The sequence below is a fragment of the Balaenoptera musculus genome, chromosome 11, assembly GCF_009873245.2.
Source record: "Balaenoptera musculus isolate JJ_BM4_2016_0621 chromosome 11, mBalMus1.pri.v3, whole genome shotgun sequence".
Lineage (NCBI taxonomy): Eukaryota > Metazoa > Chordata > Mammalia > Artiodactyla > Balaenopteridae > Balaenoptera > Balaenoptera musculus.
Genome location: NC_045795.1, coordinates 98,481,431 through 98,508,864, shown reverse-complemented (window position 1 = coordinate 98,508,864; position 27,434 = coordinate 98,481,431). Strand labels below are relative to the sequence as shown.

Below are 27,434 nucleotides of genomic sequence, written 5' to 3'. Positions count from 1 at the left end.
TTCTTTTTGGTTATATTCACTAGATTGTCGTATTTTTTTAGATTCCACATATAAGTGATATTATACAGTATTTGTCTTTCTCTTTCTAGCTTATTTCACTTAGCATTATACCCTCCAGGTCCATCCATGTTGTTGCAAATAGCAACATTTCATTCTTTTTCATGGCCGAGTAGTATTCCTCTCTGTGTGTGTGTGTGTGTGTGTGTGTGTGTGTGTGTGTGTGTGTGTGTGTCTCACAGCTTCTTTATCCATTTGTCTATTGATGGATACTTAGGTTGCTTCCATATTCTGGCATTTGTAAATAATGCTGCTGTGAACATTGGGGTACATGTATCTTTTTGAATTAGTTTTTATTTTTTGTTTTTTTTCCAGATAAATACCCAGGAGTGGAATTGCTGGGTCATATGGTAGTTCTGTTTTTAGTTTTTTGAGAAACACTCATTTCTTTTTTTTTTTTTTTTTTAATATTTATTTATTTATTTGGCTGCATTGGGTCTTAGTTGCGGCACAAGGGATCTTCGCTGTGGCATGAGAACTCTTAGTTGCAGCATGTGGGATCTAGGTCCCTGACCAGGGATTGAACCCAGGCCCCCTGCCTTGGAAGTGCGGAGTCTTAGTCACTGGACCACCAGGGAAGTCCTGAGAGACACTCATTTCTTGCTTGGATTATTGCAGAAGATTCCCAGCTGCTATCACTACTTCTAAGCTTTTTCCCTTTCAGCCTATTCTTAACTAGAATAGTGATCCTTTAAAAATGTAAATCAGACGACATTGGGCTGTTCAGGGTGGTATGGCCATAGACTAAAAATGTAAATCTGATTATGTCACTCCTCTGTTCAGAAACCTTCCAGTGGCTTTCCATCTCATGCAGAGATAAGAGCTGATGTTCTTATACAACCTCTGAGCTAAGCTGACCTCCTTACGGTTCCTGGAAAGCTTGCCCCCTCTCCGGCCTCAGGGCCTTTGCACTTGCTGGTCCCTCAGATATCCTCCTGGACTGCATCCTCCCTTCCTTCACTCAGATGCACCTTCCCAGAACAGCCTTTCTTGTCCCCTGCCTCCCCCCTGCCATAATCTGTGACTTGACTGCACTTTTATGCTTTATTTATCTTGTTTCTCTCTCACTTCATTACAATGTATGATCCATGAGAGCAGGGGTTTTTTTTTTAACAGTTTGAGGAATGTCCTTCATATTTTATTTTTTTAATTATTATTTTCATTGAAGTATAGTTGATTTACAATATTGTGTTAGTTTCGGGTGTATAGCATAGTGATTCATTTTGTTTTGGTTTGTTTTTGCAGGTTATATTCCATTGTAGGTTAGTACAAGACATTAGGTATAGCTCCCTGTGCTATACAGTAAATCCTCGTTGCTTATCTGTTTTGTGTATAGTAGTTTGTATCTGTTAATCCCATACTCCTAATTTGTTCCTCCATCCCTTCCTCTCCCCTTAGGTAACCATAAGTTTGTTTTCTATGTCTGTGAGTCTGTTTCTCTTTTGAATATAGATTCATTTGTATTATTTTTTAGATTTCACATATAAGTGATATCATATAGTGTTTGTCTTTCTCTGTCTAACTTATTTCACTAAGCATAATATTCTCCAGGTACATCCATGTTGCTGCGAATGACATCATTTCATTCTTTTTGGTGGCTAATATTCCACTGTATATATGTACCACATCTTAAGCCAGTCGTCTGTTGATAGGCACTTGAGGTGCTTCCGTGTCCTGGCTGTTGTCAATAGTGAGAGCAGGGATTTCCGTCTTGTTCTGTTCACTGTAGACTCTCCAGTGCCTGGGACAGTGCCTGGCCCGGGGTAGGCAATCAGTGACACGTGCGGACTGCAGGAATGCCGTCTCTTCCTCCCCTCACTGCTGGTGCCTGGGTGGGTTGGGTGGGCGGGATGTGCATGGGCAGGATGGGGCTGCTTTCCTGGGGCAGCATCCTGAGTTCCTCCCCCCTCTGCAGCTGCTCAGCCAGCGCTTCCTGCCCGCATAGAAGTTACTCATCCTCCAGGCTGCAGGCTGGCAGCGTGCTGTAAATTGGCTTTGGCAAAGTTACAGGTAGATGAAGGCATGTTGGGATTTGAATACAGTGGAATTTTAGAGTAGATGAGGACATTCAGATGTCTTTCATTTTGGTAAGCAGTGTTTGGAACTTTATTTTGGAATTAATCATACGTATTAAAAAAGGTAAGGGGAGACATTCAAGAAAACCTCCAATAGTGGCCACAAAGGGCCTGCATCCTGAAAGAAATGCAGGAAGAGGCTGCCCGGCTTTGAGGATAACAGAATGGGAACGTACTTTGGCTAATTGGGGCTGTGACTATTTTGTTGTTTGGGGTCAGTTTTGTTTTCTGAGCGAGAATTCTATGGATTGCGGGGGTCTGCGGCTGTATAGATTGAACATGGAAGAAGCACACTTTGGAAAGATCTCAAGGATTGATGTTTATTCTCTTCCACTTATTTCTGGTGAGACCTGTGTTGTTTTTGAGGAAATTGCTCCTGTCATAACCCTTGACAAACCTGTCTCTATCTCCTAAGTCTAGACCAGTGTCTCTTTTATGTGGGAAGCGTTTCACCTCTGGGCGTATCAGAAACCCCTGCAGGAGTTTTTTACCAACGACACTGTGTGCGTGTGTGTGTGTGTGTGTGTGTGTGTGTGTGTGTATACATGTATGTCTTCAGAGATTTTAATACAATACACTTCTGTATCTTCTAGGTAAGAGACAAATGACAGAAAAGAAACCAATATTAGGGATTTAAAAATACGATTACAAGTTTATTGTCATTTGCTTCTTGCTCATTCACTGAAAATTAGAAGATATATAAAAAACAATCAAAGAAACCACCTGAAGTCCTCCCTCCTGCTCACAAGATAACTTGCTATTAGTTTTGGTGTGCAGGCTTCAAACATTTTCCTATACAAGTGTATATAATATATCACAAAAATAGAATAATATCTAATGTAATAATATTTATATGTTGTTAGCTAGGTATACAATTATATACACTGTTTATGAAACAAAAATGGAATCATACGTATATAAACAAAACTGGAGTTACACCATAGATATTGCCTGCTTTTTTTCACTTAGAATTATTGTGAACATTTTTCCATATCACTAAATATAGATCTACGTTATCATTTTAAATGACTACATTATATAGATGTATTCATTAGTTTATAAGTTCAGGTCATTTTCAGTTTTTTTTCAATTATAACAATGCTATTATGAATATTTTTGTGTATAGACATTTCTGTGTTTATTATATATGTGTTTTTTAATGGCAGTTTGCTAGATATCTGATAGGTATAATCGTTTTTCTTTAAATACTAAGACATGTGGTCACACACTTTTTTTCTCTGATTTGTGAAGATGTTACCTAAGTATTAACAATAAGATAGAGAAATCTAGTTATATTTAGCTGTACTTTAAAAGAATTGTGAATACTGGAAAAAAATACATGAAGTTGGAATTGTCGTAGAAACTTGGGAGAGATGGTTACTAGTTATTAGTATGTGTTGGCTTAAGCCCATTACCTGCTTTATATGCAGCCCTGGGCTAAGGTAATTGATCTTCCCAGTGATGACCTGCTTCAAGCATTCCAGTATGTCAAAGGGAGGCTGAGTTATCTTGTATAGTTATGGTTCTACAGGTGCTTTGATCTGAGTGTTTATTAAGGTATTTGTTCTGTGATTGTCTTACAAGTAATTGAAAATTAATTATTTACACTTGGTAGCTTTCAGTTAGCCAGAGCATTTACTTAATACTCTTGTTTCTCCCAAACTTCAAATAAATAGGAGTTTACTGAAATTTCTTCTTATATTAAAACTACACAGTATAGGTAAGTCTGTGTATGTCTGTGTTATTGAGTCTAGATGTTTAGGTAATTTAAATTGACAAGAAGTTAAAATGTTTATCTTGATGAGATAACACTAATTTTTAAGGAATCTATTTCTAAACATTACACCATAGATTTACTTGGCAGAATTCCACAAGCAAACAGAATTTCAATTATGAGGTAACTTAGTCTCTGGATTCTGATGCATATGAGTTCTCTGTTCAGACAGGTCCTACCAGTTCTGATTTTTCTCAAACACACTTTAAAAACTTACCTAGTAAATAATATCAATGCCATGTGGGTTTTTTGTTTGTTTTGATTTTGCTTTGTTTTGGTTTATTTCAGTTGCTCCTGGGAGCAAGGGACAAAGGAATCTAAAGGAGAGAATTAAGGGGATGTAATAAAAAACTAAAGAATCACTAGTAAAGAAGTGTCAGATCACAGGAAGCAATAATCCCATTCTACCGGCCAGTTCTCTTCTGAAATATTGTGTTCAGTTGTGCACTATTTTTTTTTTCTTTGCTTTTTTTTTTTTTTTTTTTAAAGCTTAGTGGTATTTTTATGGAGGAATTTTTTTAAATTGATTAATTAATTTATTTTGGCTGTGTTGGGTCTCCGTTTTCTGTGTGAGGGCTTTCTCTAGTTGCGGTGAGTGGGGGCCACTCTTCATCGCCGTGCGCGGGCCTCACTGTCGCGGCCTCTCTTGTTGCGAAGCACAGGCTCCAGACGCGCAGGCTCAGTAGTTGTGGCTCACGGGCCTAGTTGCTCCGTGGCATGTGGGACCTTCCCAGACCAGGGCTCGAACCCATGTCCCCTGCATTGGCAGGCAGATTCTCAACCACTGCGCCACCAGGGAAGCCCTGTGCACTATTTTTAAAAGAATGTCAGTAACAATCTAAACTCGCATGAGGAAGGAAATTAAATGGAATGATGTAGGGTTAAGGCTATGAAATCCTTTTTCTTCTCCAGAATTGAGAGAAGAGCCAGCTGCTAAATGACAATTATCCTCATTTTAGATGAAGGATTAGGCTTATCAGTGTTGCTCCAGTGGACTCCACTAGGATCTGTGGGCAGAAATTCTAGGAGGTGATTTTAGTTCCCTGAAAATAAGAACTAACATGAAGAGCGGTCCAGCAATGAAATAACAGGCTCCCAGGTGAGAGAGTGAGCCCAGAGCTGGAGCTGAAAGGGACCACCATCTACAGGTCTTCTGTACAGTGATTTTTTTTTTTTAATTCAAACAACCGAGCTGATTTTGATAAGATCAGAAAAGCGATAGCACACTTAATGTTACATGTTGATGGGGAAATTCAGATTCTAAACATATAAAGAGAAATATAATCTCCCTAGACAAACAAATAAGTAGACCATCATATTTAAAGTAGAATCTCATAAGATTGCTTTGTTCAAGTCAGGCAGTCTCAATTTTATGATGACAGATATCAAATAAGTATAAATCAGTAAACCATCTTCACTTCAGCCTGGCTTACCCTTAGTGTCCTCAAGATAGCTGACTTGTAAATACTCTTCCACTTCTATCCTTTTCTATAAAACAAGATATAATGGCTAGCCAAGTGTTTTGTATAATTTTTTAATCAAAAGGATTTTATTTGATATCGTCAGAGAAGATATAAGGAAAGACATAGTAATATCAAAAGAAAAAGAATGATGAAACCATACTAATTCACATCTGCCTTTTGTACAATGATTTCTTGAACTCTGGTGAGGAGGTGAAATTTAGACAGCCCATAGGTCCCTTCTAATTCTGAAATGTTAGGATTTTATACATTGGCTAGTGAAATGCCCAAACCAAATGCTTAGTCATAAAAGTCTATTTCCTGTCATTTAGTTAAAAAAATTTAAATGCTTTTTTATTGAAACTTCTGATGGCTCTGCAGCTGCTTTCTGCAATGACACAATTACTTACTTGAGCCTGGGTTGTGTCCTGGTGCTATAATCATTCTTCTCCAATCCAAAAATTTCTTTTTTTAAAAAAAATTTTAATACCTTTATTAAGGTACCTGAGGATGTACATTACAAAAGAGAATATCTCAGTGTAAGAATTCTATCATTGCATTAATTTAAGTAACAATGAAAATTCACAGTTAATTTCTAAGAAGCTGATGATGTAAAGATAGTGCTGACTGAAAAGCTGAATATAAAAAGATAATTTCTGTAATTTATTCAAATGGTATATTCACCTAAAGGCATAAAGACGTATTTACTAGGTGATTCATCACAGCAATGTGTATAGAAACAAGAAATATTATAGTGAATAATATTCCTCAATATGTATTATTGGTGCTTTTAAATTTTGGAAAGAACAATTAACATGAAATCTACTCTCTTAACAGATTTTTAAATGCACGCTATAGTATTATTCACTATAGGTACAGTGTTGAACAGCAGATCTCTAGAACTTGCTCACTTTGGGTAGCTCAGACTTTATACCTTCAGACAGCAACTTCCGATCTCCCCCGGCCCCTGGCAACCACCATTCTACTCTGGGTTTCCATGAGTTTGCCTGTTTTAGAGTCCTCGTCTCAGTGGAATCGTGCAGTTTTTGTCCTGTGACTGGCTGACTTCACTGAGCATAATGTCCTCCAGGTTCAGCCATGGTGTCGCATATGGCAGGATTTCCTGCTTTTAAAAGGCTGAATAGTATTCCATTTGCAGGTATGTACCACATTTTCTTATTGTGCAAAGAAATAGAAGGGAACCGTCTAGGATGAAAACTGGAAACCATTTATGCATTAAGATGATGGTATTCTGGGTGAATTTTTACTTTTTGTGTATCAAGTTGCTAATTATACAATGTTTCAAAAGTTATATATATAGTATATAATGTATTTTATAGTTACTCTAGGATTAAGGATTTAAGGATTATTAAGGATTCCCCCCACCCCACCCCACCAAGGCAAATATGAAGTTGGGTAGTACAGGTTCCTAAGTGTAGGACTTTTGAACTATTCAGGAAGTTTGAAACAGCATGATTAGATTGCTGTGTGCTCGGGTGTCATGGGTAACCTGTTACCAGATAGTCTCAGTTACTCACTTCCAGGTCTCCAGCTCTGGTCCCAGATTCTCCTAGCTGCCATTGATGCCAGCTCCAAGGTTAAAGTAGACACAGAGCTGTAGACTTAAAAAGGACACTTTTGGTCCAGTTCCTTTATTTAGTCGATGGGAGTGCTGAGCTTCGGAAAGAGGAGGTGACTGCCTAGGACCGCAGACTTGAGACCAGAAGCCAGGTCTGCAGACTCCTCACTGTGTGCTCTTTATTACTTCACTGTGCAGACGTGGTAAATTGGACTCTGGCTGCCTTCCTTCTAGGGGATGGTCTATGTCCAACTACTATTCTTTTTGGAGCTGTTTGGGTGGAATTTATACCTGAAATGAAATGGAAAAAGAAATGGCAAATGTATTCTCTTACATTACAGTTCAGCATTGAGACATTAAATCCATCATTTTGCTGGTCTCAGAAATAATATGTAAAGAAATAGTGTGTAATATTAGAACTGTCCAGATTCTTTATCATATGCAACAACAGAATTCCTTTTATCAAGTTCTGCTAATTTAGTTTTGAAACCTGAGGGGAGAGGCGGGAGAATACAGCTAGAGAGGAGGGCAGGAGCCAGATGAGAAGAGGCCGTGAAGGCCTTGGAAGAAGTTTGGGCTTTCATTCTGAACACAGTAGGAAGCCATAGGAAGGTCTCAGTCAGAGAAGGAGCACATTTAATTCTGTAAAGATTTCAGCTTCTCACTAGAGGACTCATAAGTGGAGGGGGCGGAGTCAAGATGGGGTACTAGGAGGACGCGGAATTCGCGTCTCCTCACAACTAGGGCACCTACCAGGCACCGGCGGGGGACCATGGACACCTAACGGGACGGGAGGAACCCCAGCGACTGGTTGTTTCAATTATAGTTTTATTTTTCCTTATATATTTTTTATCTTTCTAATTTTGTTTTTTATTCTTTGATATTGTACTGCTCCATTTTTTCTTTCTTTCTTCCCCCCTTTTTTTTTTTTTATAAACCGCGCCACGAAACTTGCGGGATCTTGCTTCCCAGGCCGGAGGTCGGGCCTGAGCTCCTGTGGTGGGAGCTCAGAGTCCAAACCGCTGGACTAACAGAGAACCTCAGACCCCAGGGAATATCAGTCGGAGTGAGGCCTCCCGGAGGTCCTCATCTCGGCACCAAGACCCAGCTCTATCCAGCTGCTTGCAGACTCCAGTGCTGGACGTCTCAGGCCAAACAACCAGCAAGGCAGGAATACAGCACCACCCATCAGAAAATAATTTTGAAACCTGAGAATTGAGTTGGATGAATTGGTTGTGATTTTCACTTCATTTTTCTTTTGCTTCCTTCTCTCCCAACTTATTTTGTATCCTGGACTGATCTTTAAACATTGTTTTTACCGTATTACTCCCTCCCTTTCCTCAAAACGAACCCATGGGACTCTTCACTGCTGTGCGTTACTGCACAAAGTCGAATTTGATTTCTCTCTGATTTATTGCTGGTCCTCAACCTCTGGCTGACTTTATCTTTTCAGTTATATTTTCTATTACTTTCCTCTCCCCCAAGCCCTTTGCTTCAGTAGACTCATGACTCGTGTCATTTTGATTGCCTGAACACCTTATCTTCTGCTCTTTTGCTTACCCAACCTTTACTTGTCCCCTCTTTAAAACCTCCTGAGTACTCTGAGTGACCCCTAATAACCTTTCCTTCTGTATTTCTTAAAAAAAAAAAACTTTAGGGCTTCCCTGGTGGCGCAGTGGTTGAGAATCTGCCTGCCAATGCAGGGGACACGGGTTCGAGCCCTGGTCTGGGAAGATCCCACATGCCGCGGAGCAACTAGGCCCGTGAGCCACAATTACTGAGCATGCGCGTCTGGAGCCTGTGCTCCGCAACGAGAGGCCCGCGCACCGCGATGAAGAGTGGCCCCGACTTGCCGCAGCTAGAGAAAGCCCTCGCACAGAAACGAAGACCCAACACAGCCATAAATAATAAATAAATAAAGAATAACAGTGCTAATAAATTCCTGCAGATACTTTAAAAAAAAACAAACAAAAAAAACCTTTATTTACCAGTTTTTGTTATAAAATGTGCTTTTAAAAAGAGATTCAGGAAAGAGAAAAACAAATACTGTATGCTAACACATATATGTGGAATCTAAAAAAAAAAAAGGTTCTGATGAACCTAGGGGCAGGACAGGAATAAAGACACAGACATAGAGAATGGACTTGAGGACACGGGGAGGGGGAAGGGTAAGCTGGGATGAAGTGAGGGAGTGGCACTGATATATACACACTACCAGATGTAAAATAGATAGCTAGTGGGAAGCAGCTGCATGGCACAGGGAGATCAGCTCAGAGCTTTGTGACCACCTAGAGGAGTGGGATAAGGAGGGTGGGAGGGAGATGCAATAGGGAGTGGATGTGGAGATCTACGTATGCATATAGCTGATTCACTTTGTTATACAGCAGAAACTAACACAACACTGTAAAGCAATTATACTCCAATAAAGATGTTAAAAAAAAAAAAAAAGAGATTCAGGCAGTGAAGAAAATCCCTCCTATCTCAAGTTCCTAGTTCTTCTGAGGTAACCACTGTTAAGTGTCCTTTGTAGCCTTCTCATGTTTTTTGCTCATGGTCACAAAATGGCTGCCTTATCTCTAGGCATCACATTTGCATTAAGACAGTAAGGCAGGGAAGGGAGAAAAAAATGGTGTCATGACCCATATCTGAATTTTTTTTTTTAAAGCAAGAGCTTTCCCAGAAGCCCAAAGCAGACTTCTGTTTATGTCTCACTGGCCAGGTCTGTGTTACATGGCTATTCCTGGCTATAAGAAACTCTGGTATACAGAGTATGTATTTAGTTTTCTCAGTCCCTCCAGTGGAGGTAATAAGGAAGAGAAGGGAGTTGGGAGTGTATTTTGAATGAGCCACCAGATTGTGTCTACCACACATAAAATGTTAATTTTATATTGGATTTTGATAAGTTAATTTTACAACAAGTCATTTTGCTATATTCTCTTATTGTTTTGAATAACTTTTCAGCTGTTTCTCTTTTGTCTTTGTGGTATGTTATTCTAAAAATATGAAAAACTTTCCTTTTTCTATTTTAGTATTAAAAATCTCTTATATGAAGAAGCTTACGATGTAGATAATGGAAAACTCAATCAAAATGAGTTTAAAGACAAAAGGAATTTATTAATTCACATAGCGGGACAGTGTGAAGGTAGGGTGGGCTTCAGGTGCAGTTTGATTAAAAGGATCCGGTGTTTTCAGGTTCTGGCTTAATTTCTCTGTGATTTTCTTGGTATGTGGCTTTGTCCTTGGCTGACCTCCTTTGTAGTAGCAGAATGGTTGCACCTTGTTCACCAGAGAAGAATGTCTCTTCTGATAGCTCTCCTAGGCTTCTTTCCAGAAAGTCTACAGAAAACATGGACAAGGTGTCTGTTCATCCTTGAACCAATCCCGGTGATTTCCTGAAGCCTGCCTGTCCTTCATAGACTGAATTGAGTTTTCATCAATGTCTCTGTTTCTTTTATTGTTTTTAATGTGGTATCCATTTCTATCGTAGCCTAATTCTTCTTTTCTATTTCTTCCCTGAACTTTGTTAGCTCTCTTCATTTCCCCTTGTTGTCTTACTGTTTCCTCTTTGAGCTCTTACTTCAAAGAGGTTACGCCTTTTTTTTTTAATCTCATAGAGAAATGTTGGTTCATAAAATTCAAATTCTTTGCAGCATGATTTCTCTGGTGTGTTTTCTTTAACTCGTTGTTATTTGTAACTGTCCTTTCTTTTATCTTGCACGTTACTTGCATCATTCAGTGATGGTTCCTTTCTCGTTATTTCTCAGTTTTAAATGAGATTGTTCTTTCTGGGGTAGCAATTTGCTGCATGATGTGTTTGGGAGTGCAGGGGCTACAGGCAGCTGCCTCAGAGTACTTGCTTAGCAGCGCTCCATCCTGAGGGCCCTTCTCTCCAGTATGGCAGGAATTTTGGCTGTGAAATCAGTGTGCTCAGGTCCTTCTCACTTAGTGTCCGAAGAGAAACAAGCAGGGTATATGTGTCCATTTTTGGGAAGACTGTAGTGTGTGATCATGTTGCTGTTTGGTGCCACTTCTGCCCTGAGGAAGTGAAGTGTGCGGTGGTCTGGTCGCCCTTTGGTGTTCTGCGTTTTCCTTGATTGTGGGAGCAAAGCTGAAATGCAAGTTCAGTTAACATAATGCTTAAAAGTCTTCTCTTAGGATCCCACAGTTACTTAATTTTTAATTCTGAGAACTAAATTCAAATGGTTTTCTACTGGCATTTCGTATACCCAAGTCCCCAAAGAAATATATATATATTTTAAACCTGTAACATTAATCAAACAAAAAATCCTAGTGGGATAGAGATGTGCTGACGAGTGCCAGGTAAAACTCAGATTTTGAAATTGGCATATTTCACAACTTGAAGAACAAAGGAAAGTATTTGCATAGTAAATAGAAATTCAGTAGAAGGAGGAGAATTTGGCAATTATGGGGTGTCTGCTAGTACTAGCACTGTGCTGAGTGTTTCAGACTAAGCAGAGGACCCCAGGAAGGTCTTGGTCTATAGGGGAGGTAAAGCCATTTGAGACCAGAGCAGGCTGTGTTTAGTGCCCTGCTAAGAGTGCTGGCATCCAAGGAGAGGATCTGCCTTTTGGGGGTGCCAGCATCATCCCCATTTCCCGAAGATGGAGAACTAGACCAGAGAGGTTAAGTTATATGCCTCAACTCACAGAGCTAGTTCGTAGCAGAACCAAGATTGGAACCTACTTCTGACTAACTCCTGGCCTCCAGGACTACACATTTCAAATATTTCTATCATTTAAGTTACCTTTGTCCACAGTAATCAAAATTCACTTCATATGCCTCTGGAATAATTGATCAGTTATATCAAATATTTACTTTTGTTTGTGTCTAACGAAGTACTCAACCCCGCTTTGGAATGCTGTTCTTTTAAGGGCCCAGACAAATGCCACTTTCTTCATGAAGCTCACCCCTAAGTCCCTTCAGAAAATAGGGTTTCTCCCTCCTCTGCCTTCTGTTTTTGTTTGTGGTTCCTGTGGTCTGTCGTCAATTATGAGCTCTTCAGGGACAGGGACCGTGTTGGCTTCATCTTTGGACCCCATCATGTTCTAGGCCAGTGAAGTGGTACCTGGGTTAACATGGCACCCTGTCCGTACTGTTTATTGGGTGTCTTGCATGCCACATGTCTAGGGTTCTGAAGACAAGTGCATACTTCTTGGAGGCATGAAAATTGTATCTGTGTTGGGTTTAAATTCTAGATGTTTACCTCTCTGCTGACCCTGGACAGGATAAATTTGTGTCTGAGGCTTGGCGATAAGAGGTACGTATGGGGAGCATCGCTAGGTGCCTCTGCCTCTGGGGCTCAGCATCACTCTTTTAGCAGTAGTAATAATAATAAACTCTAGGTGGTACATTTTGTGTAGTGCCTTCTATCAACAGCCAAATAGCAAACCTTCTGGGTCTTGAAAATATTTCCACATTCATGTACTAAGTGCACACTGTAGGCATTTAAACATTTTATAAGTGCCTATGGGGCAAGTTACTCAGATACTCTTTTCATTCAGTGCGTTTACGAGTGAAAATTGAGGGCATGATTTTTCTCTTTCATGAAGAATAGCGGGCCACGTGCCAGATGAATAAGAGGAAAGGTCCAGAGAGAGTTCATGTATTCTTTTTCCTCTGTGGCCTTTCCAGCTTATTAAAACTGGCAGCCGATTCTTTCATTAATCATGACATTAAGACAGCAAACACACTGCGGTGCTCTGTCAGAAGATGATTGGAAGGTTCGCTTCGGTAAGAGGAAGAAGGGGACTTCCCTGGTGGTCCAGTGATAAAGAATCCACCTTCCAGTGCAGGGGACAGGGGTTCGATCCCTGATAGGGGAACTAAGATCCCACATGCCGCAGGGCAACTGAGCCTGCCCACCACAACTACTGAGCTTGCGCACCTCAACGAGAGAGCCTGTGAGCCACAACTACAGAGCCCACGCGCCCTGGAACCTGTGAGCCACAACTAGAGAGAGAAACCCACACGTCACAACTAGAGAGAAGCCCACATGCCGCAACGAAACATCCTGCATGCCGCAACTAAGACCCAGCGCAGCCAAAAATAAATAAAATAAATAAATAATAAATACATCTTAAAAAAAAAAAAAAAGAGGAAGGAGGCTTCTGTTTTGCGTGTCAGCCCTCCAGAGGAAAATGTGTCAGTTACCTTTCCTTGGTGGTTGCAGGTCAGACTAGAAGTGGTTCACAATGAGGTATCACCTCACACTGGGCAGAATGGGTATCATCAAAAAATCTACAAACGATAAATGCTGGAGAGGGTGTGGAGAGAAGGGAACCCTCTTGCACTGTTGGTGGGAATGTAAATTGATACAGCCACTATGGAGAACAGTATAGAGGTTCCTTAAAAAACTAAAAATAGAACTACCATACGACCCAGCAATCCCACTACTGGGCATATACCCTGAGAAAACCATAATTCAGAAAGATAGGTACTTCCCTGGTGGTGCAGTGGTTAAGAATCCACCTACCAATGCTGGGGACACGGGTTTGATCCCTGGTCCGGGAAGATCCCACATGCCGCGAAGCAACTAAGCCCGAGTGCCACAACTACTGAGCCTGCGCTCTATAGCCCGTGCTCTGCAACAAGAGAAGCCACCGCAATGAGAAGCCCACGCACCACAACTAAGAGTAGCCCCTGCTCGCTGCAACTAGAGAAAGCCTGCACACAGAAATGAAGACCCAATGCAGCCAAAAATAAATAAATAATAATAAATAAATAATAAATTTATTATTTTTTTTAAAAAGATACATGTACCACAGTGTTCATTGCAGCACTATTTACAATAGCCAGGACATGGAAGCAACCTAAATGTCCATGAATAGATGAATGGATAAAGAAGATGTGGCACATATATACAATGGAATATTTCTCAGCCATAAAAAGGAACGAAATTGAGTTATTTGCAGTGAGGTGTATGGACCTAGAGTCTGTCATACAGAGTGAAGTAAGTCAGAAGGAGAAAAACAAATACTGTATGCTAACACATATATATGGAATCTAAAAAAACAGTACTGATGAACCTAGTGGCAGGGCAGGAATAAAGACGCAGACGTAGAGAATGGACTTGAGGACCCTGGGGGAGGGTAAGCTGGGATGGAGTGAGGGAGTAGCTCTGACACATATACACTACCAAATGTAAAATAGATAGCTAGTGGGAAGCAGCCGCATAGCACAGGGAGATCAGCTCGGTGCTTTGTGACCACCTAGAGGGGTGGGATGGGGAGGGTGGGAGGGAGGCTCCAGAGGGAGGGCATATGAAGATATATGTCTACATATAGCTGATTCACTTTGTTGTACAGCAGAAACTAAGACAACATTGTAAAGCAACTATACTCTAATAAAGATGTGAAAAAAACAAAAAAGAACCCCAAAAAACTAGAAGTGGTTCAGCGTGTGCTCTAAGCCGTTTGTACCTTTAGCACGTCTGCAAATAAAGTAAGGCCATTTGGTTGTTGCTTTGGGGAGTAGACACCACTAAGTGTGCAGGTGCAGTGCGGTTCTTTCTCGTGTTTCCCTCTCTCTTTTTAAAACTTGTTTTACTGGGGAAATGGGGAAGAGAGAGAGAGCAGGAAGAAGCATTTACTTAGATGCAGTGTAAATTGGCATTACTGCAACGAGGGTCATAATTTTCTTCTTGGCAGCTCGTAGCACAGGGCTGGTAGCACAGATATCCTGTCGCGGTGATCCTTGAATAACCGGACTGTCACAGAACACCAATAGGCATTCAGAAGTAATAGGATTATACCTGACACTTTAATGGGTGAAGTGGTCAGGCTCCTTAACCCTCTCGTAACTAGCCTCACCTAGAACTAGAGACAACTGGTAATTTTAGTTTTTCTCATTCTTTTTTTGGAGAGAAAAGCCAGATTTCTTCTAGGTAGCCTCAGTGTTCTCCCCAAAGAAATGTAAAATGGGCACGTGGAGGCCTCTCACAGTCACTGTTGCTGAAAATGACCTAAACAATATTCTTCATGTCTATTGTGATGAAAAATGTCTGTCTCTAGTTCTCTCTGTCTCTTTTTTGCCCTGGAGGGACAGCTCTAATTCACTCTTCACATCCCTTCAGTAACAAAAACCAAAGAGAAACTCATTAGCTCATCCAGAAACAACCATCTCTAAATAAAAATCACCGTCATTTATTATATAAAATATGAAACTATTGAGATTGCAAATGAAAGTGGCAGCCCGCAGTTGGATGGGGGTGAGGGGCGAAAGGGAAGAGAGGAATTGTCCAGAACCTGAGAATTTTAGGGCTGATTCTGATACGATAGAGGAGGAGGAGAGAAGAGTGTGTCTGTGAAGCCGGGTGGACGGGAGAGGGGAGGCGAGGCCTGGAGAGGGTGTGGTAACCGTGGTGCATCTTGTGTTCCACCAGCAGAGTAACTCGTGTCGAGTACTAGACCCTGTTTTTAATGCCGTCTTCAGGATGTGCTTTTGTTTCATTTAAGTGATGGGTGAGTAGTTCGTGTGATTTTTGAATATTTGACAGCTTATAGGGTAAGAATGCTAAATTTAACTGAGCATGCATTATGATCATATTTTTAAAGTTTAAAAAAAAAAAAAAAGGTGTGTGCAGATACCTTCACAGGTCCCCTGCCGGCTTGAATCACTGAAATGCCTCAGGACCGCTGGCCTCTCCTTTCAGAAAGCCACGTACTATGGCCTTATTAAGCTGAAGGAAAGGGCTACTAAGACCTTTGTTCCCGCTTCTTTTTTATGGATGTTGTTTCTGTTTGAGGTTCTTGGGGTGGGGCAGGGTGGGGCAGTCTCCTTGTCTGAACAGGCCCCGCTTCTCCTCATGGGATACAGAGAAAGCCTCGTCTTAAGGAAGAATGGTGGCCGTCGTTCCCTACATTTGTGCGCACTTTGTGGTTATGGACCACTGTGATAGCCGGGTCTGTGCTGGGCAGGGGAGGTTCGATCTACCCCTTTTGCAGATGAGGAAACTGAGGCCGGGAGGTAGATTTCCTTGATCACCATCCCTTGATCGTGGGTCCGAGCAGGATAGGACCCTGGTGGTTCTGACTCTGGGTCTGGTGCTCTCTTGTGCTGGGAAACCAGCGTGAGGTGCTGAGAGCTCAGGAAATTGGGGTTCCTGACGCCCTCAGCTTCTAGCTTCTTTCTCCTCCTTTGGGGGAGGGGAGCCACTGCTGGCTGCACCTGTAAGTGGCCATGGTCACCTGCAGCCCTTTCCGCCTCGGGTTAGTCCCAGGCCCTCCTCTCTCCTTCCCTAGGGTCTGACTCCCTCCCCAGGGCTGTGGTTCCTGTTACTGGGGCCACAGTCGTTGGTAGTTGGCGCTTCCCTGGGAGGCTGGGATGTCGCCCGTCTGCTAAGCCTACTTGGAAACCTAGTTCCGCAGAGCCCCCCAGCTGTCCACGTGCTCTCTGCCCGACTCCCCTAGACTCCATCCAGAACTCGGGGCGTCCCATCCTTCCTTGCTTTCCTCCAGGCCCAGCTTAGGTTCTAAAGTCCTTCCTTCTCATTTTTTCTTTCAACAAATCTTCATTCATCACCTACCGGGTGCCAGGCATTGTGTCAGGTGCTGGGGAAGCAGTGATACGGGAGCTCGGGGGAGGTGGGCATCAATCAGAGGCGCACATGTGCCACTAAGTCCTCTGATGGGAGGTTCCTGGTGCTGCGAGTCACAAAAAACTCACCACCATCAGCCGTTACTGGACATGCGCTGGCGACCCTGCTCTGCTCCTCCAGTGAGTGCTCTGTCTCCTTCCCAGGACCCCTCACACCACAAATCCCTACCCACGTGGGGATAAGCAGGAATCCTGGTGCGTACATTTCTGGTGTTCGTACAGTTGAGTATTGATAGTTTATAAAGCTCTAGTCCTATTCTGGCTACAGAGCGTTGGTAGTTAAAAGAGAGGCTGAGAATGTAAAGCATTCCCTTCCATGTAAAGCAAGATTGGAGCTGTGCGAATTCGAAGGAGGGGATCACTTCCTCGTGGGGAGAAAGTTGAGCTGTTTTTTAGGTGGGCTTATGTCACCCCCTGGTATTGCCCATGGGTAGCTCACTGGGATGCCCTTGAGCTCTGGAAGGGGTGGAAGGGCTGGAAGGCAGGGGGTACGAAATTCAGTTCAGAATCCCCAGTGCAGTGGTCTGATACTCAGGGGTGGGGAGTGTGTCAGAATTACCTGGGGAGCTGTTTCCAAACTGGTCTGAGTATAGTCGTTTCCTGGGTATAAGTTCAAAATATGTCTTTCCAGGCCCCCCCGGGCCCCACCCCAGCTTTGCTCAATCAACTGCCAGGTCCGGGGCCTGGCATCCATGGCCTGGCATCCGTGGCTTTCAAGGCTTCCTGGGTGATTCTAATGCACAGCCAGGGTTGTAAACCTCTCTTTCAGTGAATGGATTTCTGGTGAGCCTATGATTGCAATGTCCTCACTAACAGAAGCGTCAGTAAATAACATCCAGAGGATGACGACAAGGCCATGCTGGCAAATCCATCCTTGGAAAAATTGAATTGTTTGTGTTTTGAAAAGAATTTGATGGTATTGACCTTTATTTGATTTAATCGAACATCTTCAACCAAAACATCTAATTCTGTTTTATGTTACTAAAATATAGTTGACTTGGTGAAAAAAAATAAAATAAAATCTGAACCATTTGCTTGCTTTTTGAAGACCCTTTCTTCCCTCTTTGGTGTTTTTAGGTCAGTAATTAATCCAGGAAACTTTAAATGTCTACTCCTATAGGCACTGGGGCATATACAAAGAAAAGTAAGGCACAGATCTAACTTTAAAGAGATCACAGTGTGGTGAAGAAGATGAATTTGTTGAAAAAGTTTAGGGTACAGTTCTTAGAGGTGCATGTTAACTTAACATTGCAGATGATCTCGTTTTCATACCTAGTTTTTATTCAGCTGCTTTTTGCAAATCTGGAGTGAAACTCGCCCCCTTGCAAGATAAATCATTGTAGACTTTAAAAACTCTTCTTATTTTTGGTTAAAAGTAAGACGCTGGGTGGAGTGGAAAATCACAGCTTCAGATCCCAGTTCTACACTCTTTGTGTGAGTTTGGACAAGCTTCTCAGCCTGATAGGTTTCCTCATTTATAAAATGGTGAGAGTACCTCCCAGCATTGTTGTGAGGATTTAACAAGAAACAAGATACCTGAGAGAACCTGGCGCTCTGCCATGTGCCACGCCCAGCACGTAGTAAGTATCCTTTGTCTTTCTGTTCCTTCAGCTTGAGGAAATTGAAGACAGTAGGAAATTGACCTCTTGAGCTGTACCGCCGTCGATTACATTGATCACATGACTAAGGGGGATGAGTCTAACAAACGGTCCGCTTAGATCATGGTTTCTTGGCAGCAGCATTACTGCCGTTTTGGTCCCGAAAATTCTTCGCTCAGGGAGGCTGTCCTGTGCATTGTAGTGTCTTTGGCAACATCCCTGGCCTCCATCCACTAGATGCCCGTGGTACCGCCAAGTTGTGACAACCAGACATTGCCAAAGGTCCCCTGGGTTGAGGGAAGCAAAATGGTTCTGTTTGAGAGCCAGTGGATTAGACCCTTACCCCACTGTTCTGTGTGGTGAATCCTATCCCTCTGCCTCTTATGAGCATTTATATGTTTTTACTCTCGGTCAGAGAAGTGTGAAGTAAAACCACAGCGAGGCTGCTCTGTACCTACCCATGTAGTAGGAATGAAAAGATGAAAAAGTGCTGGCAAGGGCATGCAGCAACCTAAAATCCCATACACGGCTGGCAGGAGTATAATTGGTACAAATACTTTGGAAAACTATTTGACAGTATCTACTCAAGCTGAATGTATACTCGCTCTATGACAAATACTTTGGAAACTATTTGAGTATCTACTCAAGCTGAATGTATGCTCACTCTGTGACCTAACGTATCTACTCAAGCTGAATGTATGCAGCAGAAATGCAGTCCGTGCTCACCAAAGACAGAGACTAGAATATTTGTAGCAGCACTGTTTATAATATCCTCCAGATAGAAACTACCTAAATGTCCATCAGCTGTAGAATGAAGTGTGGTCCATTAGAGCAATGGAACACTATACAGCCATGAAAAGGAATGATTTTCACCTTCACTTAAAAATAAGGATAGCATTCATAAACATAATGTTGAATGCAAGAATCCAGTCACATAAAGTTACATACCATATGATTCTATTTGTATTAAGTGGTCAAACTAATCTAATGCTCTTAAAAGTTAGGATAGTAGTTACCTCATGACGGTAGTTACTGGAAGGGGGCACAGGTTGGGAGGAAGCATTAAAATTCTCTCTATTAAAAAACAGGTGTGTTGTCTGTTTTCTAGGCTGGATCCTAGTTGGTGGGAAGGGTGAATCTGGAGGTAGAAAAATGGTGCCTAATGAATGAAATACTGTGAAGGCAAATTGAACTGCTAGGTGAAGATTGAATCAGAAATTGGGACTGTCAGTTCAGTGACCTTGACCTTCAGATGTTAAATATTTAGGACTTTTCCTCCATTGGACTTCTCCTGTTTTTACCATGGCAGTAAGTGCTAGCCAACCTGGCAAGAATACATCTGTGGATAATTATAATTGGTGAGAATGTGAATATCAGAATAATATTTTATTTATGAAGGTTCTTTGAATGGGATTTACTGAACTAAATTGTCTGCAATAATGAAAACCACTAAAATAATCATTTTTGTTAATAAGGAAACATTTGTTTCAAGCATATAAGGCACTAGTTTAAAACTAGTAAGTTATAGTGTTTTGCAAGAGATTTCTCCTTTCTTGGGAATGCTAATTAATTATATTCCCTTCCCCAGTACTGATTTATTCTGATTTATTTAAAACATCAATCCTAGTCTGAACTTTTAAATGCTATTTTTATCTTAAATTCATGTTAGTAAAGCAGATTTCCTATTCACTCATTTGATATCAAGTGAATTGGTTTTGTTAGGATTTTTTAAATTTTTGCAAAGTTTAATGAGAATGGAACTGTTTGTTAAAAGATTTTCGCTGTGACTTTTTTTTTTGTTGTTGTTTGTTTATTTATTTATTTATGGCTCTGTTGGGTCTTTGTTTCTGTGCAAGGGCTTTCTCTAGTTGCGACAAGTGTTGCGACAAGTGGGGGCCACTCTTCATCGCGGTGCGCGGGCTTCTCATTATCGCGGCCTCTCTCGTTGCGGAGCACAGGCTCCAGACGTGCAGTGCAGGCTCAGTAGTTGTGGCTCACGGGCCTAGTTGCTCCGCGGCATGTGGAATCTTCCCAGACCCGGGCTCGCACCTGTGTCCCCTGCATTGGCAGGCAGATTCTCAACCACTGCGCCACCAGGGAATTCCCTTCACTGTGACTTTTTAAGTTAAATAAGAGGCTTACTGTGTTTGAACTCAGGTGAGAAATTAGGCAGTTTGCTTTTCCGAAGTTGTCTTTGCAATTTAAAATTCACCCTTAGAGGGTGCTGTTGTATTGAAAGTTTAAATCTTTGCTTTGAAGAACCATTTTAAGTTTTTTAAAAAGTACATATATCTGTGTTAAAATCCCATTATATTACAGTACATAATCTAGTCATACTTAATAGAAGTTGAGAGTGTTTTAGCTTAGAAATGTTACTATTTTATAAACAATAAAAGTCAAGATATACAGCTTAATGGCATTTGCTTTTGTGAAAAATTTGACAAAATACTGTCTATTTTTCATCGTCATTTCAGTGTGAGCAACTCCAAGTTAGAGAAATAAGCAATGTTTTGTGATATATTTAGGAATTCTTTCCTTGAGAGAAAATGTAAAAAACACAGAGAACTTAATAGATATTCAGGTTTACATCCTTGATACTTGAGGCATTTGAAAATTGTTTTGTTTTGGTGTCTTCTTTAATTCAACAGCTACACTGTTGAAGACCTACTGTGTGCAAAACAGTCTTTATAATCAGATAGGGGAGAGATGCATAAATCATCTCGTAGTCTGCCTTGTTTTAGAATTAAGTGCAGTGTAAACCTAAAATACAGTGGACTCGTAAAGAGATTAATCCTAGCTAATGGGGTTCTTGTGAAAGGTGGGATTTTAGCTGAGCTTTTGAAGAGCCACAGAACTTTGCATTCTAAACAATATTTAAAGGAAAAAGTTTCGTTCCTTAAGTCTTCTTTCTTACCACTCAGTGCTAAGTTTTTCACTTAAACCCTCTTCTATGCTTTCCTTCTCTTACAACCTTGTCTTAGTAATTAAGATAATATAAAAAAGTGAGAGTGCCTTGACCAATGAAGTATTTAACAAACATTATCATCACCATTGTTACTGTTGCTGTTCATATTATACTGAAGAATGTGCCCGTAGATTGCAGTGGGGTCTAGAGATGCTCTTAAACATGGCACTTTTGCACATCCAACTTTTTGGTTAGTTGATAATGTAGATCAAGTTACAGTCAGACTTAACTTTCTTCCTTTGGTAGGGTTTTTGATTATTAGTCACATATAAGGTTAAAGTGATTTGAAAAAATAAATGTGTGGTAAGGAGAAAAATAAACTTAAAAATGAAAGCATTAGTTAAATATATTGGTTACTTAGCATCCTGGAAAGAAGAGGGCAATTGAATCCATTGCGGGGGGACCAAGTAGCCCTGTAGGGTTATTTACATTTCCTGGTGTCTGTGAAAAAATAATTGTTAGACTTAACATTAAAATATTCCTTGCTTGGCAAGTGTGCTAATGAAAGCATTTTATTTTATTTCTTTATTTAAATTTTATTTATTTATGTATTTATTTGTGGCTGCGTTGGGTCTTTGTTGCCGCATGCGGGCTTTCTCTAGTTGTGGTGAGCAGGGGCTACTCTTCGTTGTGGTGCGTGGGCTTCTCATTGCGGTGGCTTCTCTTGTTGCAGAGCACGGGCTCTAGGCGTGTGGGCTTCAGTAGTTGTGGCACAGGGGCTCAGTAGTTGTGGTGCACGGGCTTAGTTGCTCTGCGGCATGTGGGATCTTCCCGGACCAGGGCTCGAACCCGTGTCCCCTGCGTTGGCAGTTGGATTCTTTTTTTTTTTTTTTTTAATGTAAAAAGTCTTAGTTTATTAACTCTCTCATGAAAAATCTGCACAATCACCACAGACACAGTCACTGCAGAGTCTTTATTCCTTCCGTTGTCCAATCTCCAGCTCACTTCTTTTTGCCAGCACCAGCATTGGCCTTTGCAGTCCCCCTGACTTTCTTCATTCTGTTCTTGCGTTCCTTTCGCTGTTTTCTCGAGGTCTTTTTCTTCTCATGCAGAGCATGTCTTGCAAGCCTGTGTTTGGGCTCATTCTTCTTTGCGTAATCCAAGGAATCGTAAATCATGCCAAAGCCAGTTGTCTTGCCACCACCAAAATGGGTTCGGAATCCGAACACAAAGATGACATCTTGTGTGGTCTTGTACATTTTGGCTAGTTTTTCCCGAACTTCTGTCTTAGGTACTGTTGCCTTCCCAGGATGAAGGACATCGATGACCATTTGTTTCCGCTGAAGTAGTCGGTTGGTCATGAACTTCCTTGTCCGGATAGTTACTGTGTCGTTCATAATGGCGGCTGATCTTCAAGCAGCCAGGCAGTTGGATTCTTAACCACTGCACCACGAGGGAAGTCCCAGCATTTTATCTTTTAATAAGTGCCTCGAGAGTGATTTTGATCATTTGGCTTTTATGAAGCAGCTCACAGTTTTGCTGATTCTATTCTAAACTGGTAGTCAACTCTCTAGCAAGTAGAACCATTTAACCTAGTAATTAGCCTGGGCTTCCTACTGTCATCATTTTGCCATCATTATTCCACAAAGATGTTGAGATGCTGCCATAATGAACATTTATGGAGCCCTTATTTTATACTGTGGGGAGCTTTATACCAAGAACTGAAGCTTAGTTTTCCTTTTCTCCAAAGCTTATGGTCTAGTTCGGGGTATTGTTACTAATACATGAAATAATTAGTAAATAATAGAAGACAAAAGCATATGCATACATGTCTACATTCTCTGAAAGTTTAAAGTACAGGGAGCTTCTCCTTGTAGACTGTTTTCCTTAGCCCCCAGTTTTACTGAGATATAATTGACGTACACCGCCATATTGTAGACTGTTCTTTAGGACAGATACCTCATTATAAACATCTTTAAATCTTACAGAGTTCTAAATAAATGTTTGGAATTTTTAAATCTTTAGCTGTTAAATCTAAATGAAAAGGACGTATCACGGTGTTCAAAAATTAGATATAAATGATCCATTGCTTATGTCTCACCAGGGCATATTTTCTCGTATGTCCCTGCTTTTTAAAAAGTGAGGACCTTCCTTCACCCTCACATTGATTATATAAGGAATATAGTCTTTGCAGGTAAATTAGAAACACAGGAAAATGTAAAAAATGCCTACCCCTCCAAGATAGGCACTGGTAACATTTTGGTATGCTTTCCAATCGTTTATTTATTTTTATTTATTTTTTTCCTTTTTTTTTCTTGTTTTTTTTTTTTAAAATTAATTTTTATTGGAGTATAGTTGCTTTACAATGCTGTGCTAGTTTCTGCTGTACAGCAAAGTGAATCAACTATAGCTATACATATATCCGCTCTTTTTTGGATTTCCTTCCCATTTAGGTCACCACAGAGCATTGAGTAGAGTTCCCTGTGCTGTACAGGAGGTTCTCATCAGTAATCTGTGTTATACACAGTGGTGTATATATGTCAATCCCAATCTCCCAATTCATCCCACCCTCCTCTTCCCCCTGGATATCCATATGTCCGTTCTCTAAGTCTGTGTCTCTATTTCTGCTTTGCAGATAAGTTCATCTGTATCATTTTTCTAGATTCCACATATAAGAGGTATTACACGCTATTTGTTTTTCTCTTTCTGACTTACTTCACTCTGTATGACAGTCTCTAGGTCCATCCACGTCTCTGCAAATTGCACAGTTTCGTTCCTTTTTATGGCTGAGTAATATTCCATTGTATGCATGTACCACATCTTCTTTATCCATTCTTCTGTTGATGGACATTTAGGTTGCTTCCATGTCCTGTCTACTGTACATGGTGCTGCAGTGAACATTGGGGTGCATGTATCTTTCTGAATTATTGTTTTCTCTAGTACAGTCTTTTAAATACATGTGTGTGTATATTATTTTCTGCATATGTGTGTATACTTATAAATACATAAGCAAAATTGGTGTTTAGTGTACATACTATTTTTATATTTTTTATTTGCTTGTTTTCATTTAACATATGTAGTTCCATTAGCATATGTTTTGAGTATATCATTTTCTCCTGTCATTATATTTTTTAGAAGGAATTATAATGGTTGCATACTATTCTGTCATTGATATACCACAGTTTTCATGCATTCCTTATTTTTGGACTTTTAGGTTTTCAAATTTTCATTATTATAAATAGAAGCATGATAAGCATCTTTATGTAATTCTTTGACCAAATCTTATTATTTTCTTAAGACAGAGTTCTAGAACTAGAGTCCAGAGCAAGGAAAGGATGTGAACATTTTCAGCACTACAGACAGCTTGATGCGTATGTTGACTACTTTGTAGAAAGGCATTGACTGCTTACACTTTTACTAGCAGTGACACAAATTCCAATGGCAGCTCACCTCACCAGCATTAAATAAGATTGAAATGCTTTCTCTTTTTGTTAATTTGGCAGGTAGAGAATCACTTAATTTTTTTTTAATTTGTATTTTTACTATTTTTAATGAGGTTGAATAGGCTTGTTTTTAAGAAAAAAATTTAAAGTGTATTTATTTTATCTTTTATTTGTTTATATTTTTGGCCATGCTGCGTGGCTTGCGGGATCTTCCCTGCAGCCAGGGCTCAAACTTGTGCCCCCTGCAGTGGAAGCGTGGAGTCTTAACCACTGAACTGCCAGGGAAGTCCCTCGAATAGGCTTTTTAAAACTGTATTGGCCATTTGTTTCTCATGTTCTTTGCTCATTTAAAAATAATTTAGATTAAGTTTTTTCTTATTTTCTATTTTTTAATGTTTATATACCAAGAACATTCATCCTTCATCCACCATAGTATATGTCACAAATATATTCTTCCATTTTGTGTTTTGCCTCTCTACTTGGTTTTGGTGTTTTCAGATGTACGAAACATAAAATTTGTATATTCAGTCAAATTCTACAGTAGTTTCCTCTGTGACTTCTTTCTTTGATTTAATTCTTTTTCAGGTTTAGAAAGTGTTTCCCTATTCCAAATTAGATAGTCTGAACATTTTCTTACAGTTTTTAAAGTTTTTACTATATGACAATATCTGTTTCACTTTTCTTATTCTCTTCCCAGTTCCACCCCAGAAATGTTCTTTGCTTTATGTTTTATTTATTTATTTTATTTTATTGAAGTAGAGTTGATTTACAATGTTGTGTTAGTTTCAGGTGTACAGCAAAGTGATTCAGTTATATGTGTACATATATATATGTATATATATGATTCTTCTTCAGGTTCTTTCCCATATAGGTTATTACAAAATATCAAGTATAGTTTCCTATGCTATACAGTAGCTTTATGTTTTAAATATCTGATAGATCAAATTTCTTCATCCAAAAAAACCCAACTTTCTTCCTGATTTTTTTTTTTTTTTTTTTTTTGGTGGATAAAATTTAGAACCATCCTTCCAGTTTCCTTAAGAAGAATCCTGTTGGTAGTTTAATTATGACAATGTTAGTCTGTGAATGAACTTGAGAAGCACTGACATTTTCCAGCGCTTGGATTTATTCAGTGGATACGTTGACCATAACCTGAAGCCTGATCAGAATCTAGATGAGTTTCCCTCAGATGTGAGGACTTGTGTCCCCAGAAGATGCTGACAGAATCCAGTAGGAGAGACATTGAGTTAGATAATCTGGTATGTGCTGGGAGCAGGGAGGGGGAGATGGAGAGTCTACCTTTGAGGTGTTTTCATCTTAGAGATTTTATTCAACAGGAATTTATTGATGGCCTACCATGTGCCAGGCTCCCGCCAGACCAACCCTGCAGAGGTACAGAAGGCACAGCCCTTGCTCCTAAAGCCTAGACGTGCCTAGGATGGAAGCATGTCTGTGGGCAAATGATGGCAGAGGCCTGGGAGTGAGGACTCAGAAGGACGGGGGTCCCACAGGACAACGGAGACGTGTGCCAAGTCCTGAGGGAAGAATGAGTGTTTGCTGGGAGAGAGGCTGGAAGAGTCTTGCACAAAGAGGGAACGTGTGCACTGAGAAGTGAAATGATTTGGTTTTCGAGAGTAACTGTAGGTAGTTCACTGCTTGAAGCGGAAGGTGGACGGTGTGGGGAGCTGTGATGGGATAGGTCCAGCCGCAGGGACTGGCTACCCTGTGGAGTCGGCGGGTGTGGCCGCCACCCTTCAGGGCGGGGCTTCTCAGACTGTCTGCCTGGAAGATTTACAGGACCTAAGATGACTCTGTCAAAGTGCTATCAACGTTTCTACCTGTTCACTCTCCTGGTCTGTAGCTCTAAGCAGGACCACAGTAGCGTCCAGATCAGTGGGAAACACGCGGTGGGGGCTGGGGATTTTATTTTCCTACAGCTCATTGCAAACACAGGTCAAGGTGTACCTGTGGGCCTGTGTCCACATGGGTGGTTGCCTCTTGGAGACTGAAAACTACATTGTAAGTGACACTGAGTCATTAAAGGGAAGTTACTAAATATTTTACTCCTATCGTTACCACTGGATTGTTTGGATCTGGTTAAATCACTGTACTTTAAAAAGAAAACTTTCCTTCTCAAAATAAGTTGTGTAAAATGAAGTATCTGAAGGCAGGTGATTTTTTTCCCTCTGAGATAAAAGCAGTGGTTCTCAATCTTGGGCGCATGTTAGAATCGCCTGGGACTCTTTAAAATCAATCCCAACACTGGGCCCCACCCCTTCAGATTATTTTGGGGTGCACCCACAGCCTTAGGATTTTTAAAAACTCCACACTGATTCCAAGGTGCAGCCAGCTTTCTCCCGTATGGGGTGTGCTAATGACTCATAACGTTTTCTGATTGAGAAATTCCGTCAAAGAATGTAGCACAGTAATTGTTCTCCACAACCAACTGGGTAATTGAATTTGAACCAAAACTATCAGTTGAACTTGAATCTGTACCCAAAGATATTAAGATTAAGTACAGTAATATATATTAGATGCTGTAAGAGTTTTCTTCTGACCCTCCCCGTCAAGTACCATCAAGTACTTTAATTACAAGTGATGGTGTACATACCTTTCAGTATAGCTTATTCAGATTCTAGAGTATGTAATCTAGCATTAATAAATAGCCTTGTAAATTAAAGCTTGTGAAATCTCGATTTTTCTGTTGCCTCCTTCACCTGCTGCTATGCCAGTTGCTACTATTGCAGCAGGGACGGCAGCAGTATTGGCTGTTGTATTTATCTCCAAATAGGATTCAATTAGAACAACTTGTCATGAACATGCCTGTTACCCAAAGTGCAACTGCTAATCTTTTAACATATAAGCCCTTGAAATTATTTATCCAGTTCTTATTTTAGGGTATTACAATGTCAAGTCTTGCTCTACAGT

At 40.6% G+C, this 27,434-nt stretch overlaps 2 protein-coding genes across 3 annotated transcripts in view; one reads left to right on the top strand and one right to left on the bottom strand.

Moving 5' to 3' along the window:
- VGLL4 (vestigial like family member 4) overlaps positions 1-27,434 on the top strand; it is a 155,078-nt gene that overhangs the window by 45,850 nt on the left and 81,794 nt on the right. The window lies entirely within an intron of this gene.
- Positions 22,048-22,482, bottom strand: LOC118903092 (40S ribosomal protein S24-like). The gene has a single exon (XM_036867781.1). The coding sequence runs from the start codon at positions 22,458-22,460 to the stop codon at positions 22,065-22,067; it is 396 nt and encodes a 131-aa protein (XP_036723676.1). The 5' UTR covers positions 22,461-22,482; the 3' UTR covers positions 22,048-22,064.

Bases quoted from the DNA above. Each gene is read 5' to 3' on its own strand.
- LOC118903092 (XM_036867781.1), bottom strand. From the start codon at position 22,460: ATGAACGACACAGTAACTATCCGGACAAGGAAGTTCATGACCAACCGA.